The sequence below is a fragment of the Macrotis lagotis genome, chromosome 2 (genome assembly GCF_037893015.1).
Source record: "Macrotis lagotis isolate mMagLag1 chromosome 2, bilby.v1.9.chrom.fasta, whole genome shotgun sequence".
Taxonomy (NCBI): Eukaryota; Metazoa; Chordata; class Mammalia; order Peramelemorphia; family Peramelidae; genus Macrotis; species Macrotis lagotis.
The window spans coordinates 39650961-39675846 of NC_133659.1; the positions used below are offsets into that span (position 1 = coordinate 39650961).

At 37.2% G+C, this 24886-nt stretch overlaps 1 protein-coding gene across 5 annotated transcripts in view; it reads left to right on the forward strand.

Moving 5' to 3' along the window:
• Positions 1-4206: 4206 nt before the first annotated feature.
• KYAT3 (kynurenine aminotransferase 3) overlaps positions 4207-24886 on the forward strand; it is a 48925-nt gene continuing 28245 nt past the window's right edge. Inside the window, exons 1-6 of one of the 5 annotated variants that reach the window (XM_074221744.1) lie at positions 4208-4564; positions 8044-8280; positions 15495-15595; positions 20323-20381; positions 21201-21345; positions 23608-23757. In XM_074221744.1, coding sequence (XP_074077845.1) covers positions 15497-15595; positions 20323-20381; positions 21201-21345; positions 23608-23757 — 453 coding nt within the window. In that variant the 5' untranslated portion in view covers positions 4208-4564; positions 8044-8280; positions 15495-15496. Of the gene's footprint in view, positions 4565-8043; positions 8281-15494; positions 15596-20322; positions 20382-21200; positions 21346-23607; positions 23758-24886 lie in introns of all 5 variants that reach the window. The other 4 variants (XM_074221745.1, XM_074221743.1, XM_074221746.1 and 1 more) reach the window with 4 other exon arrangements.

Here is a 24886-nt window from a genome sequence, read left to right on the forward strand (position 1 = left end):
AGAGAAGGCAGGCTACTGTTCTCACAATCCATTAACAAATAGGTGGCTAACTAAGACTGCAAGGTCTCTTCTCTGGAAATATTCCACTATTTCTCTCCCTAACAGAATCAATGCAAGGTCTTTCTGGAAATAGTCCACTGTTTCATTCCCTAGCAGAATCAGGAGGGTGCCTGACTGGGAATGCAAGGCCTCTCTCCCTCTTCTATGAATAGTCTAAGGGTAATTGTCTTTGTTTTCATGATTTTTAACCCTGAGAGGACTTCACCAGGAATATTAACTCTTAAGAGGGAATATTCCACTCACTATGAACTCCTCAGAATAATGCTTTTGAATGCATAAATATTTGAATATGCACATACAATTTAATATTTAAAAACCAAACTCTATCTCTTATGCTATTTGAGTAATCAAAGGCAAGTCATGTCTCCCTAGGCCTCATTTTTCTCATGTGTAAAAAATGAGAGGGTTGGATACTACAGTCTTAAATGTCCCTTATTTCAGTCTGTTTACTTAGGAATATATATACATATATGACATGTAGATATATACACATATATGTATGTATATATTATATATATATTATACATGTATGCAAATTCAAGAAGCTTTTGTGGTTGTTCAGTTATTTCAGTCATGTTCAACTCTTCGTGACCCTAAATGGGGGTTTTATTGGGGAAAATACTAAAATGGTCTGCCATTTTCTTCTCTAGTTCATTTGACAGATGAGGAAATAGAGCCAAACAATGTTAAGTGACTTGCCTAGGGTTAGTTACACAGCTAGTAAATGTCTGAGGCGAGATTTGAATTCAGAAAGATGAGTCCAGCTTCCAGACCTGGCCTCTTATCTGCTGTCCTATCGTGTGTATCTGTGTGTATGTGTGTAAATGTATTCAAAATCAGTGGATAAGATTTTTATTAAACTCTAGTTTAACTGGCCCCTCTCAAGAGTTTGAGGGAAAAATCTATTAAACAAAGCCTAGAAAAGGATCATGTTTAAGTTCTCCTCGAAAAGAAATGAGTAGAATCCCCTCTAGAAAAAGGTTACTATACAAAGTCAGTTATCAGATACAGGAAAACTATTATAAAAACAAAACCTAAAAAACACAAAAGACTTATAAAAGCATAAAGACAAATACTTGAAACATGAAACATTAACCCATGATGCTTATTATACTCTCTAAAGCATAATGTCATTCTCAGTTGCTCATTGGAGTAAGTTCACTTCTCTTTATAAAGTCTATCTCTCATTAAACTGTAAAACAGTTAAGAGTTGACTCCTTTCTTATGGAATACTTGTCCAAAGTCATACAGATTTGAAAAAAGTAGCTATGATTTCTCTTTGACCTAACAGGAGAATAAGGAGACTTTTTTTTTCCTCAATCATATGCTGGCCATAATTGAAATCAATTATAATTTATCCAAAAACTTTGTCTCTCAAAATTATTTTGTCACAAAACTGAAAGCCATAAGTTCCCAAAGCAACTCCAAGACAACTCAAAGAAGAGGGAAGCAATCACCCACTCTACCTCTCTCTACCAGTAAAAAAAATAGTTCTATAGCCTATGGGCTTTCAGACACAAGATATATACAGAGTCGAAGAAATGTGATCTTAGAAAGGAAGATTTACTTGGGACACCCTGAAGGAAGTCAAGGATTCCAAGACAAGTCTCTCATCGGGAGAGCATTCCAGAAATAGTGATGGCCAGAGCAAAGGCACAGACAGGGAAAAGAATAATGTGTGAGGGGCAACAAATCTATTATCAAGCAAAAAGCTATGTTGTGCAGCTGTGTGGAACACAGGTTAGAGGAGGAAGAGATGTAAGGCAGGGACACTAATTAAAAGACCATTCTAATTGTCCAGGAAAGTGTAAATAAAGGCAGGAACTAAGATTATGACTGTGAGTGGCATATCAAGGATGAGAAACTGAAGGGTAGTCAGAAGGAAAACCAAGAGAAGGCAGTGACATGAACATGCAGAGAGGAAAGACTATGGAATAGTAGACAGTGAACAGTCACATCAAATATTACAGAGATATTAAGAAGGATGAAGGGGGCAACTAAGTGGCACAGTAGATAGAGCACCAGCCCTGGAGTCAGGAGGACCTGAGTTCAAATTCTACCTCAGACACTTAATAATTACCTAGCTGTGTGGCCTTGAACAAGTCACTTAACCCCATTGTCTTGCAAAAACCTAAAAACAAAAAGAAAAATTTAAAGGATGAAGATTTATTTTTTTGAAGATGCTTGAGCTGATCATTAAGAGATTACTGGTAACTTTACTTCCTGGTCATTTCCAAAACATACCACTGGCACTTTATCCATTTCCCTCATTCCTTTCTGGGTTCTACCCCATATAGACCTTAGACTGGGATGGGTGAGTTTTCACCTTATCTAGTCTAGAAGCTGCTCTTCACATGACTCCCCTTTTTGAAATCATGGCACAGCATATGTCACCCTTCCCCAAGGCTTTATTTTCCAGCCCCATAAGGATCTGTCTGAAAGCCTTTCTCTCAGGACCTCTTCGTCTCTTCCCCTTTCCCAGATTCCCTATCTTCCTTCAAATAATTCTCAGTATCCTTTCTAACACTACCCTGAAGCCTACCTAAGCTAGCAGGCAATTCTAATGTTCTTCCCTAAATCTCCACTTTTAGACCTTTCAATTTGGGACACAGCCTCCAAAACAAGATTAAAATTAATTAAAATTAATGTTCTTTCCCTTAATTAGAGCTTTCTGGCCATCTTTTTCTCATCTATCTTATCCCTACATATATATACATATATATATATATATATATATACACATATATATATACACATATATAGATTAGATATCGATAACTAGATATAGATAACTAGAAATACAGATAGATCTATAGAGATATAGATATCTAGATAGATCTATATAGAGAGATAGAAATGTATATGGATATCTAGATAGAGATATAGACATATATAAATATATAGATATGGATATGAATAAAGATATGGATATAGATATATAGATATATAGATACAGATATATAGATAGATCTATAGATATGGATACAGATATGGATATATAGATAATGGTATAGTATAGGTATATATAGATAACTAGATATAGATATAGATAGATCTAGAGATAGCTAGAGATATCTAGATATAGATATCTAGATAGAGCTATAGATTGAGAGAGATATGGATATGGATAGATATATATAGATGATACATAGAGATATATATCTATCTAGATAGATCTATACAGATATAGAATACAGATAGAGATGAGATAGATATGAATATGGATATAGATATGAATATGTAGATATTGGCATAGGTATAGATAACTAGATAGACGTATAGATAGATCTATATATAGAAATGGATAGATATAGGTATAGATACATAGAAATTGATCTATATAGAGATATGGATAGATACATACAGATATATATAGTTTTATATAGATATGATACAGATCTATAGATATAGCTATGGAAATGGATAGATATAGGTATAGATGTAGCTAGATCTATATGGCTATGGATAGCTATATAGAGATACAGATCTATAGACAGCTGTACAGAGGCACACAGACATAGATATGTAGATGTGCGGACAGATGTATAGATCAGGCTATAGCTATCACTTTCCCGTCACCCCAGCTCGCCCCGGGGGGCTCATTCCTCCCTTACAAGCCAACAGTGCAGACACAATTCTCGGCCCCGCCCCCGCCCCCCGGCCTCCCCAGGGCCCCGGGCCCGCCCGCCGGCTGCCCTCTCCCTCCCCCCGGCCCCAGGCGGGTGTCCCGGGGCGCCGCACGGAACGGCCGGGCCCGGGCGCCGGGCCTCGGGGTCCGGAACCAGAGGCCGCAGCCGCCGCGGCTCCCGCCCGGCCCCAGGCCCGGAGGCCGCGCCCGCGCCGAGGCGGAGCTGAGGAGGGGGCGCGGCGGGGGAGGGGCGGCCTGCCGGGCGGGGAGCGGCGGCGCCCCGAGAACTTCCCGCCTCCAGACTCACCTCGGCACTCAGCGCGCAGGCGCCAGGGGGGAGGGCGGGGCCGCCCGGGAGGGGCTCCGCGGGCGGGAGGGTGGGGCAGAGGCGCCCGAGCCGCCGCTTTCCCGCCTCCCTCCGCTCCGCGGCCTCCCCCGCTCTGACTCGGGCCGCCTCGGTTCCGCCTTCTTCCACGTGCCACGCCCCCTTCCGCCTCGGGGCCCGCCCTCCGCCACTCAGGTCCCGCCCCTTCCGGATCCTGCGCTCCTCCCTCTCCTGTGTCCCGCCCCGTCGGACCACGCCCCGGCCCCGCCCCCGGGGGCTTCGCAGGCGTTGGGGGCGTTGCGGGCCGCGAGTCTCCCCCTCGTTCCGGGCAGAAAGGGGGCCCAGGGAGTCCCGGGGTCGCTGCGGCCCTCGATGACCTCCGGGGCCCTGCCCGGACCCCAGCGCCCCGCCGCGGGGCCTTCCGGCAGTGTAGACTGGGTCCGCGCGGGCCGGACAGCGAGCCCGGGGGGCAGCGAGCCCGGGGGCAGCGAGCAGCGGACACGGCGCCCCCCGCGGCTAGCCGCCAAGGTTGCTCAGTTTGACTTTTGAAGGTATTTTGTTGCCGCCGTTGGGGGCTCCCTGCCCCGGCCCCCGCCTCCGCGTGCAGAACCCCCCTGGCTCCATCAGGGATGCCCGCCTGCCCACCAGCCCCGGGCAACGCCCCGTTGGGGACCGGATGTCCAGGGCATAAGGGAAAAGGTTCCGAAGGCCCGAGCCGTTCCTCCGGCGTCTTGGGAGGCGCCCAGCCGCCCACCCCCTATCTGATTAGGTGCCAAAGCTCGCACCGGGCATCTTGGCCTTACCGGTGCCACGGGGGCTCCGGAAGGCAGCCCACTCAGTCCTCCGTTTTCTATTCAGGCCCGAACCCCTGCTATTACTGTGCAAACTCGTCTGTTTGGACAAATAGACCTTGCCTCTGTATGTGTATGTATGTGTATGTATAATTCTTGAATGTTTATGCATTTTGCTGCTGAATGGCACAAGGAATGGAACTCTGGGCCTAGTGTCAGGAAGAACTGTTCAAATCCAACCTCAGAGCAACTGAGGGACCCGAGCAAGCTGTTTAACCTCTGTCTGCCCCAATTTCCTCAGCTGTAAAATCAAGACGATAATAATAACACCTTCCTCCCAGGAATGTTGTGAGGATAAAATGAGACATTTGTACAGGACTTAATAGCACATTGCTTTGCACATAAGAGAAGCGTGATAAATTCTTGTTCACTTCTCTCTGACCTCCCCTCCTCCAACTTACACAGACACACATACACACAAAATAAGGTATTTGCAGCAGTAACATTTAAAGAACTTTTTCATTCTTAAGAAACTGTCTATTCACCCTAACCTGAGATTTGGGAAGTCTTTTAACCCCGAACTGTGTCTATATGGCTTCACTTAGTAGACTCCTATCCATTCTTAACATACAGATGATGAAAACATTCTCGGAGAAGACCATGGAAGACCCCAAACATGTTTTTTTTTTAATTTGTTCATAGTCATAGGATATAGAGGGAGAGATGGAAGGGACCACTGATATCAATAGTTCAACTTTCATTTCCTAGGTGAGAAATCTGAAACCCAACAAGACTGGCCAAATCACTGCTACACAGAGACTTCTTTATCATCTCTCTCATCTTCCCATCTTTTACTTCCTTTTAATTTGCTTTTTCCCCATTGCTCCTAACAGGATTCTGATACAGATGGTGTTGATGTCAAGTCACTCTAACACATGCATCTAGGAGGCACCTATTGCATACAGCATCCCTCACATACAGAGATCAATTGGGCCCATAGTTAAAAGGGACACAGTCAGATTCAACCCCTGTTTTCCAACTTCAGAGCCAGTGTCTTCCCTTAGGAGACTCATTGGACACTCCAAACTCTTAACACCCCTCAGTCAATTGTGTGACTGAAGTGTGACTGAAGAGATCTGTTGTTCTAACCAAGAATGACCTTGCTATGTGAGTAGGTAGACCATTCTCACGAAGATTCGGGAGAGGGGCTCAAGTTGGTACATTGTTCTGTAGTTGCTCATGTTTTCTGGTGTGGTCTTCATGTCACCTCCTTTCAGCCCTGTTACTATCTCTGTCTTCCATTGTTTTAGAATTTTCTTATTTCAAACCATGTCATTTCTGTTCTGGATTTCTTTTGTGTGTGATTTGGTCCCAATTCCAGTGATCTTTCCACATCCTCGGTGGCCCTAATGGTTCCATTGTCAGTGATAATAACTAAGTGAATCTGGAACCAAGAAGACCTGAGTATGAATCCAGTCTCAGGTCTTAATGAATTGTGTGGCTCTGGGCAAGACACAGATTTAACTGTTGCATGCCTCAGTTTCCACAACTGTACAATGGAGATGATAATGGCACCTACCTCCCAGTGTTGTAAAGTGTTCCAAAGCACTGAGCACAAGACATGGTACACATGAGGCACTATCCAAGTGATAGCTTAATGTCATTATTGATTAGTAAAATAGCTTAAATGAAACACTAACAAATCTGTGTCATTTCAAGAAAACTTCATTGGAACTCGGAAGTCCTTCTGCCAGCCTTTTTATGTCCACTGCTTTATACTTGTTTTATGAAGTTATGCTCCAGGGAATCCTTTCAACTTCCTACTCATCAGTTCTCAGATACAGCTGTTGTCTTTGGCCACCCTGAGCCTCCTCAAGTCTCTTGTAGTGCCCTTGGTCTCTTCATGCTGGCAATTGTTTTAAATCAGTTAAATCTCTACAAAGTAAAAGCTACAGAGTTAAGGTAGCTCATTTTTATCACATATGGGCCATCAATTCTTTGAACCCACAGGTAAATTTAAAGACCTCATAGTAGCTGATGGTTTCAACCTTGTCCTCATCTTTTATTGGCTAAGGTCCTGATGAATCATATCTGACAGTTTTGAGAGACCTTATTTTTATTTTATCACAGTAATCCTACTTTGGATTGAAAGTTTAACCATTACTAATTATCAATTGACAGCCACTAGGTCAAATGAAGGCCACTAGGTGGCGCCATAGTGTATAGAGTGGACCTGGAGTCCGGAAGCTCATCTTCAAATGGGTTCAAATTTGACTTGGTTGAAACTGTGAGACCCTGGACAAGTCATGTAGCTCTCTTTGCCTTTTTCCTCATCTGTAAAATGAACTGGAGAAGGAAATGGCAAAACCATTCCAGAATCTCTGCCAAGAAAACCCCAAGTGGAGTCACAAAAAATTGGACATGACTGAAAAAGCTAAGTGACACAATGGATGGAGTAGAAGACCTGGAGCCAGGAAGACGTGTAGATAATGATCAACTTGGGTGACCCTGAGGAAGTCACTCCATCTGTGCCTGCTATGGTCCCTCCTCTCTTACATGGGAGTATCTACCTCTCAGAATGGTTGTAAAGATTAAAGGAGATAATATCTGTAAAGTCCTTTGGCAACTTTAAAGGCATATAATAAATGCTATCTGTTTCTGTGTTTAGATAGTATTTTGTTTTTCATTTCAGAATATTTTTAAAAATACGTTACGTAATAGAATACTCAGCCTGCAGTGTATATTGACTGTTGATTATCTTTTGGATAGCCTGTATACTCATACACACACACACACACACACACACACACACACACACACACACACAAACGTGTATATGAATGAGAAAAAAATATTCCATCTAGAGTACTAGTAAAATAGTAACAGTACCTAGCAAAAATTTCCTCCTCATCGAATTTATTGGCCACAACTAAAAATAACAATAATTCTTCAGCACTTAGAGGTTTGCAAAGTGCTTACAAATATCATCTTATTTAATCTTCACAATAACCCCATGAGGTGATGATTATAGTTGGCCATATTTTACAGGAAATTAAGACTGATTTGATTAAGTTCTTTTTCTCAAGGTCACCCAGCTGAGGCAGGAATCAATTTGTATCCTCCTAAATACAGGGCCACTGCTTTATCCACAGGCTACCCAGATGCTTATTATCATACTTTGTAATTGTCAATCAACTAGATTATGTTGTAAGTAATAATCATTATATTTCTTTTAAAAGGGTTTAAAAGAGAAATTGAGTGGAATAAGAGAATCTGAAGACAAAGGGAAGATTCCTAACCTGTGCAGGGAAGATAGAGAATAGAAATATATCCCTTAAAGTAGGCACAAAGCCTTGTGAATTCTATCAGAACTTTCCCAGAGCCCATCACCTTGGATCTCCTGATGAGAGAGTTCCTTTTTGTGGGCTCTAAAAAGAACCCATAGCTGTTATCAGAAGAGACACTACAAAGGACTGGTTAGTGATGGTCACCTCTCCACTCAATAAACTTCATTATTGCTTATTGGGTACAATATAAACTCCTCTGTTTAACTTTTAAAGATATTCATTATCTGGCCCCAACCTATCTCTCTAACGTGATTTTACAGTGGACAGAGCTTTGGAATACAGTGGAATAAGGAAGACCTAAAATTCAAATCTAGCCTCAGATGCTTCCTAGCCTTCTGAGCTTCAATCTTCTCAACTGTAAAGTGGGAATAATAAAAACACCACCTTCCAGAGTTGTTGAAAGGATCAGATTAGATATTTGTAAAGGGCTCAACATGTTTGACACACGATATATTCTATTTTTCATTCTTTGATACAAGGAATTCTCCAAGAATTACAAGGAAACCCAGGCCAGCAAAAATGAAGACTTTGTATTGTCCTAATTGGGTTAAAAAAAAATGGACAGATCTTTAATCCGGCTGTTGGGAACCAACCTGAGTTGCATTAATATAATGTTTTGCCTCTGAGCACTTTTTTATACTTCTCCTTGACTTTTGAGTTTCAAATCTACAATGTTTCAGAGGAAACATACTCTAATTTCCTTCATCTCTCTTTTTACCAACTCCAATTAATTCTGGATAAAATTGAAAATCATAGAATTTATGCTTTTTTATATATTAATTCCATATTCCACTCTTCCCCCCCTCCCCATTCTGTTCCTTTCTCAGGCCTTCACCTCTGCTTCCAAATCATGTCTCTTACCATCTTCAGATTTACTTCCATTGAATCTCTCCTGCTAAACTTTTCTTGTATTGCAAATTCATTGCAAAACTTTGGTTTTCCCCAATTAGAAATGAAACTTCAAACTTTATAGACATTTTTTATTTTCTTAAGTAAAGTACTTCCATTTTGGAAACATAGAGATGAGACAGTATCATTGAAAAGCTTTGAAACTTTTGTTCTTTTTTTAAAATTAAAGATTTTATTTGAGTTTTACAATTTTTCTCCCAATCTCACTTCCCTCCTCCACCACCCCACCACAGAAAGCAATTTGTCAGTCTTTACATTGTTTCTATGTTGTACATTGATCCAAATTGAGTTTGATGAGAGAGAAATCATATCCTTAAAGAAGAAACAAAATATCAGAGATAACAAGATCAGACAATAAGATAGTTTTTTTTTCTAAATTAAAAGGAATAGTCCTTGAACTTTGTTCAAACGCCACAGTTCTATCTCTGGATTCAGATGGTATTCTCTGTCGCAGATAGCCCCAAATTGTCCCTGATTGTTGCACTGATGGAATGAGCAAGTCCATCAAGGTTGATCATCGCCCCCCACGTTGCTGTTGGGGTATACAGTGTTTTTCTGGTTCTGCTCATCTCACTCAGCATCAGTTCATGCAAATCCCTCCAGGCTTCCCTGAATTCCCATCCCTCCTGGTTTCTAATAGAACAATAGTGTTCCATGCATACATATACCACAGTTTGCTAAGCCATTCCCCAATTGAAGGACATTTACTTTATTTCCAATTCTTTGCCACCACGAACAGGGCTGCTATGAATATTTTTGTACAAGTGATGTTTTTATCCTTTTTTCTTCATCTCTTCAGGGTATAGACCTAGTAATGCTATTGCTGGATCAAAGGGTATGCACATTTTTGTTGCCCTTTGGGCGTAATTCCAAATTTCTCTCCAGGAAGGTTGGATGAGTTCACAGCTCCACCAACAGTGTAATAGTTTCCCAGAATTTCCCACAGCTCTTCCAACAATGATCATTATCCTTTCTGGTCATATTGGCTAGTCTGAGAGGTGTGAGGATTTAGAGCAATTTTTCATATGACTATGGATTGCTTTGATCTCATCTGTAAATTGCCTTTGCATATCCTTTGACTATTTGTCAACTGGGGAATGGCTTTTTTTAAAAAAAAAATATGACTCAGTTCTCTGTATATTTTAGAAATGAGTCCTTTGTCAGAAACATTAGTGTAAAGATTGTTTCCCAGTTTACTACATTTCTTTTGATCTTGGTTGCAGTGGTTTCATCTGTGCAAAAGCTTTTTAGTTTAATGTAATTGAAATCATCTAGTTTGTTTTTAGTGATGTTCTCCATGTCTTCCTTAGTCATAAACTGCTTCCCTTTCCATAGATCTGACAGGTAAACTAGCCCTTGATCTTCTAATTTGCTTATAGTATTGTTTTTTATGTCTAAATCCTGTATCCATTTGGATCTTATCTTGGAATAGGGTGTGAGGTATTGGTCTAATTTAAGTTTCTTACATACTAACTTCCAATTTTCCCAGCAGTTTTTATCAAAGAGAGTTTTTATCCCAATAGCTGGACTCTTTGGGTTTATCAAACAGCAGATTACTATAATTGTTTCCTAATATTACACCTAGTCCATTCCACTGGTCCACCACTATTTCTTAGCCAATACCACAAAGTTATAATGACTGATGCTTTATAATATAATTTTTAGATCGGGTAGGGCTAAGCCCCCTTTTTGCATTTTTTTCATTAAATCCTTGGAAATTCTTGACTTTTTATTTCTCCATATGAATTTACTTACATCTTTTTCCAACTCATTAAAGTAATATTTTGGAATTTTGATTGGTAGGGAACTTAACAGGTAGTTTAGTTTTGGTAGAATTGTCATTTTTATTATATTAGCTCTATCCATGAGCAGTTGATGTTTGCCCAGTTATTTAAATCTGATTTAATTTGTATGAGAAGTGTTTTATAATTGTTTTCAAAAAGTTTCTGAGTCTGCCCTGGCAAATAGACTCCCAGGTATTTTATATTGTCTGAGGTTACTTTGGGATTTCTCTGTCTAGTTCTTTCTGCTGTGTCTTGCTAGTCATATACAGAAAAGTTGAAAATTTATGAGTGTTTATTTTATATTCTCCAACTTTGCTAAAATTAAAGCTTTGAAACTTTTGGAAGAAAAAAGCACATTATTTTCACCTTTTTTTCCTTTTGGCTCATCAAACCACAGGAAAAGTTCAACTGGACTTAACAGGACACAGAATAAATAAAATGCTAACAGCATTTATATACATTTCATAGAACAAGCAAAATGCTGAGGGAGAATTCCCATAGATATCTCACATACAGAAGGATTCTCTGTATGAGCAGCATTCCCTAATAGTCCTGAGACTCTCTTCAGGCTCAGTAGGGAACCATTGCCTGCCCAGAACTCTTTTCGTGTGGAGAAGTAGACTTAGGCTTATTGAGATCTCACCCTCCAAACAGGATCAGTCATGAATCATTGACCATCATTCATACACTCGTGCAGCTCAGTCAAATGCCTGCTTCTGTTAATTTCACTGGGGAAGAATTTTTCTTGGGTTCCAGGAACATGGAGTTCAGATCTTAGTCCTAACCCTGGTCATGCTCAGACAAAAAAAAAAAAATTGTCCCTTCCATTAAGGAGTGGTGTTCTTGCATCCAGTCATTGTGGTTCACTTAAGAGATATAGCAGCTGGGTTGTTCAGTGGATAGAGCATTGGGTCTGCGGTCAGGAAAACCTAAGTTCAAATTTGGCCTCAGACATATTAGCTTTGTGTGACCCTGACTAAGTCATTTAATCTCTGTTTGCCTTAATCAAATAGAGAAGGAAATGGCAAATCATTCCAACGTCTTTGCCAAGAAAACCCCATACATGACTGACTAAACAAAATTCCTTAAGAGAAAACTTGAGAATGAAGTTTGACAACCAAAATCAATAACTTAATACTTGCTCAATGGTTTATCTCTAAGACAGTCCCCAGAACAGGAGCTTCTTTATAAAGCAATATTCAACAACTGAATCATCACCCTTTCTGTCACTTTTAAAAAATATATTTATTTAGTATTTTTCTCCAATTAAATGTAAAAACAATTTTTAACATTTGCTTTTTAAGATTTTGAATCCCAAATTCTCTTCCTCCATTGAGAAAACAAAAAAAGTTTTTCATATGCAGTTATGCAAAATATATTTCCATATTAGTCATGTTATGAAAAACAGACAAAAAACCAAGAAAAATAAAATTTTTAAAAGAATTCTTTAATCTGCCTTCAGACTACATGAATTATTTCTCTGAAAAAGGACAGCTTTTTTCATCATAAGTCCTTTGGAATTGTCTTGAATCATTGTATTATTGAGAACAGCCAAGCCATTCACACTTGATCATCATATAATATTGCTGTACTGTGAACAATATTCTCCTGGTTCTACTCACTTCACTATCATTTCTTTCCAGAGGTCTTTTTCTGAGAATATCCTGCTAGTTATTTCTTATAGCACAATAGTATTCCAACACATTCATATGTCACAATTTGTTAAGTCATTCCCCAATTAATAGGTATCCCCCTCAATTTCTAATTCTTTGCCATCAGAAAAGAGCTGCTATAATTTTTATACATACACTTCTTTTTCCTTTGAGTATTTTTATCTCTTTTGGATACAGACCTAGTAGTGGTATTACTGGGTCTAAAAGCATGATGAAATTTTATAGCCCTTTGGTGATAGTTCCAAATTGCTTTCTAGGATGATTGAATCAGTTCACAACTCCATCAGGAATGCATTAGTGTCTCAATTTTCCCATATCGTCTCCAGTATTTGTCACTTGTCATATTAGACAATCTGATAAGTGTAAGGGTGGTGCCTTAGAATTGTTTTAATTATTTCTTTAGTAAATAGTGATTGAGCATTTTTTTTCAAATGGTTAGTTAATTTTATTGACTTATCTGAAAACTATCCCTTGACCATTCCTCAGTTACTCGGTTTTCTCTCTCTCTCTCTCTCTCTCTCTCATATATGTGTGTGTGTGTGTGTGTGTGTGTGTGTATACACATATATATATTTGAGAAATAATGTCTTTATCAGAGAAACTTGATGTAAAGCTTTTTTCACAGTTATAAATATTAACTATATTTCCATCCTTCCTTTTTCCTCATTTAAACTATCTTCCTTTCATCCTGTCAATCCTCAAATGTATTTTGCTTCTGATCATACTCTCTCCCGTTTATAAGCATACCTCCCTTCTATTCCTTTCCTCTCCTTTCAGACCAGATTTGAACTCAGGTACTCCTGACTCCAGGGCCAGTGCTCTATCCACTGCACCACCTAGCCACTCCCCCCATTGTAATTTTTAAGGAATTATTTTCTTCAGTGAGCTTTTGTACCTCTTTTTCCCCTTTTCTATTTGGTTAATTCTGCTTTAAGAAGAAGTTCTTTACTTCAGAGGATTTTTGTATCTCTCATCATGTAGACTATTCTGTTTTTTAAGGTGTTTTTTTCCTCTATATTTTTTGTTCTTCCTTTCCCCAACTGTTGACTCTTTTTTTCATTTTTTTGCATCACTCTCCTTTCTTTTCCAATTTTTCCTCTACCTCTCTTACTTGAAATACAGGTAGAAATACAGGTGCTGTATTTAGACAAAACTGTAGAAATACAAGTACACTGGGCAATTTTAAGCTCTGGGGATACAATTTTAAGCTCTGGGGATACAAATTCAAAAGAGGAAAACAAGCTCTGGTCCTTAAGAAACTTTTGTTCTATTGGGATTCACTAAGTTCACAGAAAAATACATGGAGTGTACACATGAGATCCGTAATAAATGAGAAGGCCTCTTGAATGAGGGAGTGCCAAAGGAATTCCAAAAGTTAAAGATGATGAGGGAGGGCATTCTTAGTGTGGGAGTCCATCAGTGCAGACATGATGAAGGTGAATGGGGCAAAGTGTTGTGGGACACAGAAAAAGTTCGTGTCAGAACCAGTGTTCAGGAAGCCAAGAAATAAATAATGAGTCTGGGAAGATAGGCTAGAAGGAAGTTGTGAAAAGTTTTTAAAAACACATTAAATTTTATATTTAATCCTAGAGGCAGTCCTGAGCCCCTAGAGTTTGTAGAGGGAGGGAATAACAAGATTAGATTTGCACTGGGGTGGCTAGGTGGTGCAGTGGATAGAGCACCAGCCCTGGAGTCAGGAGGACCTTGCCTTTGCCTTGCAAAAAAAAAAATAGATTTGCACTTAAAGAAAATCTCTTTGGCCACTTTATGGCCAGAATAACTGGAGTGGGGAAACTCAATAGGAAGACCAGCTAGGATATTGCTCTAGTCTGAGGTATGAGGGCTTCAGGTAAGGTAGAATCTAATGTAGATAATTTTTCACAGTATCTTAAGGGTTAGAATGGACTTTTACCAGATCAGTAAATCCAATTCATATATGAATGGGAATCTTCCCCAAAACTTTGATTTTCTCAAGTTATAATAGCAACAGGTGACACAGTGGATGGAGTGCCCAGCCCAGAGTCAGGAAGACCAATCTTCCTGAGGTCAAATGCAGCCTCAGACACTCACTGTGTGACCCTGGGCAAGTCACTTAATCCTCTTTGCCTTCGTTTCCTCATCTGTAAAATCAGAGAAGGAAATAACAAAATACTCCAGTATCTTTGCCAAGAAAATCTCAAATGGGATCACAGAGATTGGACACAATGGAAACAACAAATTGCAGTACTAGTATAGTAAATTTATTTTGGAGTGCCCTTTTTCCCCCCCCCTGTTAATTGATTCAGCCCTGGAAATCCAGGAAATATAATTCTCAGATGCATTAGCCCATTTTGTTGAGAGTGTACTGTTAATCACATTTAAAATGGACAGTCTTTTTTTGTAAGCACCTGGTCATGAATTCTAGTTTTCTTCTAAATGGGCAGAGTTTTAATGCAACTTTACCTTGATTTTGCTCCCATTGTAATCACGCCTCATCATAATCACCTCACAAGTAGAAAGCAAGTTCAATTAGCACTTATATTTTATAACTAGACACTCCTTTGAGATGAGACCACAAATTTTCTAGCCATTGGTTTGTAATATCTTTATTTACTGTTGCATTTGAAACAAAGACTGATGCAAAAATACCTCTATGCTTTTAGCAGTCCCTAGATTAAAACAGCCCTCATTTTTACCCATGTCAGAAAAAAAGGACTTTTATTTGTGATAATTTAATATTGTGAAATGTAATTTAATACTGCTTTCCTGAGCTGTGGTTTAAAAATAATCCACTATTTGCTCCTAACTTTAAGGTGAAAGAAATTTACCAGGATAATTTCCTTATGGAGAGATTGGTTCATAGGGGACATAGAGACTCAGTTTCCCAAATGATAAGCCTATTGTATAAAAGCAAGGTTATATAGTCTGTTGTCCATCACTAAGGTAGTTCTTTCTCACATTGTGACATTAATTTTTATCTTTCTCCTTTCTGAATTAGACATGTATTTAATTCGGAGGTATCTCTGCCCCCTCAGCAATAAAGCAAAACTACTGAAGATCACTTGTTCTTCAGGATGCCTTCGTTTTTCTACTTCTGCTGTATGTATCACTGATCACTTATAAATTATATAGTTTGTATATGTTCATGTTTGGCAAGAAAAGATGTTCTCATCTGCAGATGATGTGTGTCAATATTCTGTTGGGATATTTTAATTATACAAAATTAGTAAGACAGTACATCAGCACAGGACTCATTGTAGAAAAGCATAAAAAGTTTTGTTATGGGAGATGAGAGACAGCTACCATATTGAAGATCAATTGTGAACCACTTTGTCCCTTGATTTCAGTTTTTGATGACTAAAATATGTTAACATCTTTATCCATTCATCAGATAACTGAATGCTCCTTTTGCATTGAGTACTATGATGGTTATGAAAAAGAAGATCTCAGGGAGTCAATGACTCAGGACCTGAGCCCAAATCCTGCCTCTGATGTTCATCAGTCCTATGAGAAAATCCCTTGACCTCCTTAGGCTTCAATTTCTTTATAAGATGAAGTTTGGATAGATGACCACTGAGTTCTTTTCTTACTATAGACTAGTGATATCAAACTCAAGTAGAAATGGTGGTCATTAAATGGTTCAGGAGGTCACATATTAACTTAGAAAACCACATATGAACATTATCTATCTTCTGTTACATTTATATTTATCCTGTTAAGTTTTTCTCCTTTACATTTTAATCTAGTTCAGGCTGAACTCTGGAGTATTGCAGATGCATTGGACCGTGGGTTTGACCCCTCTGCTCTGGACTTAGAATTGTAAGATAAGACATGGTCCCTGCCCCCAGGCAGCTCAAAATCACATAGAAATGACCAAACAGACATAGAAATTCTAATTATGTCAAGTAGTTTGTAATCCACTTCATAAAAGAACCATTAACAAAATGTTAGTGTCAAAACAAAATTCAGAGTCAAGATTGATCTCTTCTGTCTAAGATGATTGAGGAAGACTCCATTGAAAGGGACACCTTGAGGTTGGGGCTTTAAAATGGGTAGAATTTTGATCAATGAAAATTGTAAAGAAAAGCAATGTTTCTCCTTCGTTCTCATAGAAAACCATGACATCAGAGAGGTGATTCCATGACATGCAACTGAGTTGGTTTAAGTGAGGGGGTGCTATGCAAAGTTATCAACCTTACCTCCTCCTCAAGACTCAACTGAGGGGTGGATTTGTGGCACAGTGGATAAAGCACCAGCCCTGGAGTCAGGAGTACCTGGGTTCAAATCCGGTCTCAGACACTTAATAATTACCTAGCTGTGTGGCCTTGGGCAAGCCACTTGACCCCATTGCCTTGCAAAAAAAAAAAGAGTCAACTGAGGCTAGAGACCGGACATGGATCAGAATGACTGAAGATGGCCCTGGATGCAGTGGGTCATCTACAAAGAGCTTTGACAGACCTCAGAGGTCATGTTATAGAGCCCCTTCATTTTATAGTTGAAGAATGTGAGACATAAAGAGATAAATGACCTATGTAAAGCTACTCAGGGAGCACCTGGAGAGATCTGTGACCCCAAGACCTCAAAATCCAGGTCCCAAATACTACAACATGAAAGAGTTAGACAAAGCCTAAAAACAAAGTTGGAGCCAGATCATGTCAAAATGACTATGTCCAGTTTACAAAACACAAAAGGAAAAGGAATGCCACACAATAATTGGATCTAAATAGATTTTTAAGTCAAATAATAGATGTATGTGGATGTGTATATGTGCATGTGTATATATGGGGATGGATAGAAAGATAGAGAAATAGATAGAAACTTTACAAATCCTAGATTAAGCATACCTATTGAATCAAACCCCTTCATTTATGATCATCATATATTATTAATTTTACCTTGATTTTCCTTATGTTCCACAATATCATTGGAATTTCAAAATTTTACATTGGGATTGCAAAAAGTATTTGTAAAAATACTTTCAATTATTTTTCATACTGTGCCTTTTTGGTTGATATAATGAACTCTATCTAAAACTTCATCTTACAAAAAGGGGGGATTTAATCAAAAACACAATTCTGAAGGAACCATGGTCTTAGAAGAACATTTTCTTATGATTTATTTTGCAAGGCTTTGCATATAGTCAGCACTGAGTGAATTTGTTGCACTAAAATGCTAGTTTCCAAACCAGGAAAGACTTGCATGAACTGATACAAGGTAAAATGGGCAGAGCAGGAGGATAAGTTTACAATACTAAATATTACATGATTAACAAATGTGAATGACTTAACTATTCTCAACAGGATAATGGTCCAAGACAATCTGGAAAGACTTAGGATGAAAAATTTATCTCCAACTCCAGAGAAAGAACTGGTGGAGTTTGAATGCAGATTTGAAGCATGTTTTTCTATATTTTTCTTAGGTTTTTTTTGGGGGGGGGGGAATCTGTGATTTCTTTCACAATGTGACTAAAATGAAATTATATTTTACATTACTGCACATTGTATAGCCTGTTTCTAATTGCTTACCTTCTCAATGAGGGGGACAGAAGAGAGAGAGAGAGAGGGAAAGAATTTGGAACTCAAAATTTTAAAACAAATGTTAAAAATTGTTTTTACTTGTAATTCAGGGAAAAATGCTAAATTATAAAAATTTTAGAACTATTTAACAAAAATATACAATAAAACAAAACATAAAGAAATATTATTTCCCAAACTATATTCCTCATTCCATTCTAATCACCATTTGAAATCCCCTGTTACGTAGTCATGGTTATTTTCTTTTTTGTTTTGTTTTGTTTTGTTTTGTTTTTTTGCAAAGCATTGGGCTTAAGTGTCTTGCCCAAGGCCACACAGCTAGGTAATTATTAAGTGTCTGAGGCCAGATTTGAACTCAGGTACTCCTGACTCCAGGGCCGGTGCTCTATCCACTGCACCACCTGGCCAACCCAAGACAGGTTATTTTCTACTAAGTAGATCTTTTTTTAGAATTCAGTACATATTATTTATTTCAAGATTGATTTGATACATTTTATTAACTTTTTATTTTTACATTATAATCATTGTTGCTTTCTTTTTAATCTTTAATATTTTAATTTGGATTTTTCTTTTGTGGTGTTCTTCAAAGACTTTTATATTAATGGAATGAAATTGCAATAGTAATATCTAATTTTTTCAGCATTGTCACTGACTGGGAGTTTTTCAGTATATTTAAATTTTCTCCAATAACTAAAATTCCCCTCCTTCCTCCCATCTTAAAGTCTGGGATTATATTAATTTACACTAGAATCAGTCTTAGAGGTAGTTATTTGCAGCCAAATCAAATGAGGTTGGGACCTAGTCCCCAGGAGCAATATACAAAGTATTCTGAAATTTAGTTCTACTTAAGATATTTAGGATCAAATATTTAAATGTAGAAGAAAATTTAGAGATCACCTGGTCAAAAAACTTCATTTTACAGATGAGGATATTGGTGACTCATCCCAAATTACAGAAATCAGCAGAACCAGATTTAAATAAATGTTTGGTGTCACTGGAAAACAACATTATTGTGGAAGAGGAAGCAATCCAATTAGGATTAGCAATCCAATTAGCAATCAAGAAGCATTGATCAAGTATCTTGTATGTGTCAGGGACATGCTGAGAATACAAAAAACGGTCTTCCATATAGGAATGGATTACTTAATATTTAACAGTGACATTGGGCCCTGTAGGAGACAAAAATGTATGCACTCACCTTTCAAAATTTACTCTGCATCATTAACACTTTGTCCTGATCTCCAGTTTCTGAGATTTATGGTAGAGAGTTTCACCTAAAATGAGTGGGACATCGTTTTTCTGCCAAAACTTAAACTTAAAAATTAGCCTGTCATATTTAATCCAATATTTAATTCACTCCTAGATTTACTGAATTCCAAGTGACATCTAGTGTAGCCTTGGCAGCACAGGACTAATGATTTCCTAGGCCTTATACAACTCATGGGTCAGACATTCCCTGTCTCTGGTCTAAAAATAACCAAAATAAAAGGACCAATACTTAGAAAGGATAATCTTTGGTTACCTAGACAATTCACTTCTGTAATCAATATTTTTTATAATGCTTTTAAGGGTGGCAAAGCAATTTATGTACATTATTTTAGTTGAGCCTCACAAACCCTTTGAGATGGGGTATTATCCTGATTTTACTGATGAGGAAAACAAAGCTAAGACAGGCTGTGACTTGCCCAAGGCCACACAGCAGTAGAAATTTAACTTCAAATCCAAAACTCTAGTCATGTCTCCACCTAGCAGCATTGTCTGGGTAAAACCCTTCTTCTCTATTGGAATGATTCATTCAGTTTAGAAGTGGTATTGGTATTCTAAAAGGAAACTAAATAATTGAGGCAACTTTTGAAATAATGGAAGCCAACATGAAAAGTGTTTGAATTCACTGTCTAGATGATTCAGACAAATGATTTTTTTAAAAATTATGGTCATTTTTTGCCTCACTTCCTGCATACATATCTATTGATAAGTTTTCATAAAGTATTTTCAAAATAGTCATAGACTCATATTTTCATTGAAATGCTACAATACTTATATTTAAGTAGGATTCCAGGGATCAATCAAAAAGACACTTTTTAAAGATTAAGAGCTTAAAAAACCTTCTACAGACCTCTAAGAGTATAGCAGACTGTAGTGTATATAGAAGCTAATTCTTTTTTTTAATTGTTACCCAAATTTGCATCTAGCAATTATTTGATAGTTATCTCAGAGATACCTATCATAAAGTGGAAATATTTTTATTTCTTTTGTTATAAAAGAGCTATATTGTGTGCTTGAATCTTTTAGAAAATGTCCAAGAAGTTCAAAAATGCAAGACGAATTGAAGGACTTGATAGTAATATGTGGTGAGTATCTAACAATCTAACAATTTTTTTTCAATTTTTTTTTAACTTATGGAGTTTGTTGGTTGTGTGTATGTTTGTGTTTTCTATGGATAAAAACCAATATTTTCTAACTCATGAAATATAAAGAAGAGTAGAAAAGAACACTTAGAAAAGACTAAAATTATCCTGCATGATAAGTTTGGCTTCAGCTAGTGTTAGCTTTCAAAGCATTAATGAGTTAAATGAAAAGAAAATAAATGACTCACAGGATTTAAAATATTTATATTTTTATAATAAGGAAGTCTTATCTACTTCATGAGTTAAAGGACATAAAGTTAGACTTCAGGGAAATTCAAGAAGCCCCTTCATCAGAATATGCTTTGAGTTTTTCCTAGTTGTAATAATTTGTATATATGTAGCTACACTTAGCCAGTGTTTTTTGCAACACAAGTTAGAGATTTGTAAGACTCTTGGTGGCACAATTCATCTATGGGAGGTATCTTGAACATGGTCTTGCTTTTATGAGTATATGCTATAGTCAACTGAGATAGTTATGGATAGCTATAAGAAGTATTTGCCAGAAGAAGATAGAATTATTAAAATTTTGTACAGCCAAATACTTAGTGAGCAAATAAATGCTCTTTCCCTCTCTTTTTTTCCCCCATCTTTATCCCTTTATTCTCTCTCCTCTCCTTTCCTCTTTTTTCCTTCTTTTCTCTTGTCCTTTTGAATTATGATAGTCAATTTAAAATCATTTTTCAGCTCAATACATAGTACCTGAAACACTGACTAAATTTATTAATTTTGACTCGCATTAACACTTTTTATTTTCCATCTTAGGGTTGAATTTTCTAAACTAGCTTCAGACCCTTCTGTTTTGAATCTTGGTCAAGACCTACCAGATATACCCCCTCCTATATATATTAAAGAAGAGTTAGCAAAGGCATCCACAATTGATGAAATGAATCAGTATACACGGAGCTTTGTAAGTATATAAAAAACATTTTAGGCAAGTTCACATGGTGTATGATCATAGAGTAGAACGATATGCAAGCAAAAGAATTTCATTATACATAAGGAGCACCAACATTTCCTTCATAAATGTCCATGTTATGGTAAGATAATCTGTTAAGTTTATGAGACACTGGATTTGATGGAAAATGAAATCAGTAAATGCATTATTTCCAGAGACTTTTAATAGTTTTACTTTATTGTTAAAAGTTGGAGCTATTTTAGTTCTTAAATTGTGTGTTTTCTCTTTTATCATGGTGATAACTTGTTGGAGGGGTTGCAGGTGTCAACTGAAGACAACTCAGGTGCAGTGGAGATGGTAGAATTAAAGAATGTAAAGAATACCTGATCTTGGAGTAAGATCACCTAGGCCCAGGCTCAGGCTCTGCATTTAACTGTCTTTATAAGCTCTGGTTTCCTTGTCTCTGAGGCAGGAGTAATAATCTTTATGTTGCCTCTACTGCTGTTAGGGAAGAGACATCTAAATATCTGCTGCCTCGTGAGTGGTCAGTGACTAGAGTGCTTAACTTGGACATAGGAGACCAAAATTCAAATTCCACTTCAAGTATTTACTGTTGTTGCTCAATCATTCAGACATGTTTGACTCTTATAACCCTGTGGACCATTGCACACCAATAATATACATGGGATTTTCTTGACAAAAATACTGGAGTAGTTCATACAATTATGTGAATACATATAACTACACGTGTGTGTGTATGAGAGCATAACATTTAAGTTGCAGGGTTTTGTTGGTGATATATAGAAATGTTGATGACTTATATGGGCTTGATTGATATCCTACTATTTTGCTAAAAGTATTGTTTCAGCTAACTTTTTAGGTGAATATCTAGGATTTCCCAGTATATCATCATGTCATCATGTCATCTGCAAAAAGAGATGGTTTTATTTTCTCATTGCCCATTCTGATCCCTTCCATTTCTTTTTCTTCTCCTATTGCTATTTCTAGAATTTCTAATGCAATATTGAATAATATTTGTGATAATGGGTATCTTTATTTCACTCCTGATCTTATTGGGAAGGTTCCTTTATTTATCCCCTTTACAAATGATGATTGCTGAGAGTTTTAAATAGATACCTCTTATCATTTTAATAAAAAATTCATTTATACCTCTGCTTTCAAATGGTCTTAATAGGAATGAGTGTTGTATTTTGTTAAAAGATGTTTTCACATCTATGATATAATCTTGTGGGTTTTTTGTCATTGATGTAGTTAATTCATGTTAAGTTTTCCTTATATTAAACCATCCTTAAATTTCTAGTATAAATCCCCATTGGTCACAACATAGAATCTTTAAAATATATTGTTGTGGTCTCCTGGCAAGGTTTTTCTTCAGGATTATTGTACCCATATTTATTAATGAAATTGGCCTATCATTTTCTTTCTCTGTTTTTGCTCTTCCTGATTTAGGTACCAGTACCATATTTGTTTCATAAAAGGAATTTTGTGAGAATCCTGAAGTTGACTTTCAGGGCCACAAACTAATACTATTTTCTAGAGTATTGTGACTCTTGATTTATATAAATTACAGTAATATTCAACACTATTTTATCACTAATAGAATAACATTCATCATACTCATGAGAATTTTATAAAACTTCTTAAAATTTTGTAGAATGTCTTTCCAAAGGGGTGGCTAGGTGGCATAGTGGATAAAGCACTGACCTTGGAGTCAGGAGTACCTGGGTTCAAATCCGGTCTCAGACACTTAATAATTACCTAGCTGTGTGGCCTTGGGCATGCCACTTAACCCCATTTGCCTTGCAAAAACCTTAAAAAAAAAGAATGTCTTTCCAAGCTTATATAATTTAAGGACAAAATGCAGATAGCTTTTAATGATAAAATATCTACTTCCTAAATAACTACTACTTTAGGAATATAGATATAGTACTTTTCAGTTATATGTTTTGAATTTAATCAAGCATTTAAACTTAAAAGAACAAAAGTCTTTTCAGGTTTATATAGTTTTAAGGACAAAATACAGATAGCTTTTAATGACAAAATATCTACCTCCTAATGATAACATAACTGCTACTTTAGGGAATAGAAATATAGTGCTTTTTAACTATATAGTTTAACGGTTCTACAGTGTCTTAAAAATTTGAGTAATCTTGGCAGAAGTTCAAGCGTTTTAACTTAGAGAAACAAAATGCTCAGCTTTTTGAATTTCAGTATAAAGTCAAATTTAAGATTTCTTTTCTTTGCTCTGGACAGGGTCATCCATCACTAGTAGAAGCTTTATCTTCTCTATACGAAAAGATTTATGACAAACCGATTGATCCAAATCTTGAAACAATAGTGACAGTGGGAGCATATGGATCTATTTATAATGCTATACAAGGATTAGTTAACGAAAAAGAAGAAGTAAGCCTCCTGAGTTGTTTCCATTATATTAAATCTGTTGATAGAGTGTAATTATTAAGTTAATGATTACTTACTTTCTGCTTTGGCATGTTTTAAAAGTTTGTTTAAATGGACAGAAAATTCATAGAAACATATTCTTCTACATTATACCCCAGAAATTATTCAAAACAGGCATAACTGGGTGCTTGTTGACGGATTGATTGAATGGTGGCACATATGAGTCAAGTGACACTTACAATCAAGTTGGGATTATAGTAGCTCCTTGTGTATTGTCAAAGAGCTGAAAACTAAGGGATGTCCTTCATTTGGGGAGTTATTGTCTATGAATGTTTTGAAATTTTAATGTGGCATAAAAATGATGAAAGGGAATATTTTTAAAGAAACCTAGGAAGTATTTTATGAACTGATGAAGAGTGAAATGAACAAAACCAAAAGAACTGTTTATATGGTAGCAACAGAATTGTAAAGAAAAACAAGTCTGAAAGACATAAGAACCCTGATCAATAATTGCACTGACCTGCTACCCATTAGGGGCATTTGAGTAAAATCATAAATTTTGGGAAAACCATAAACCATAGTTGTAAACAAGTGTGGGTGATGGTACAGGATATTCCCCTTAACCTTGTATCTATAACTCAGCACAATGTTAAGAAAAATTTAAGCAAATTTAAGCAAAAAAAAATGTGTGCAGGGGATCTAGGATTAGATCTGGCCTTTATAAGCCCAGAATCTCAGAGTTGGGGAGTGAAGGGGGGTTTAATTTGCAGAGAATCAGAAAGGTCCACAGGTTACATTAGTAATGCTTTTCCATCATCTCACTTTCTCCTTAAGAATCATGTTCACTCATTCATACTCAGCATTCCAGTCTTGATTTCCTATCCCACCAACTCTATGATTTTTTTATATTATCATTTGTATTAGGATCCCTAATTCCACATTTAGTGCATTTATTTTTAAACAGACATCTAAGTTTGTGTCCTTGACTTAGTGATTTTTGCTACTGATATTCATTTTTCTTCCTATGTCTCTTTCTCCACATACTCTACATTAGTGGTTTCAAACTCAAACAGATAGGGACAGATTATATATTGATTTAGAAAACACAAATTAACTTTATCCATGTTGCATT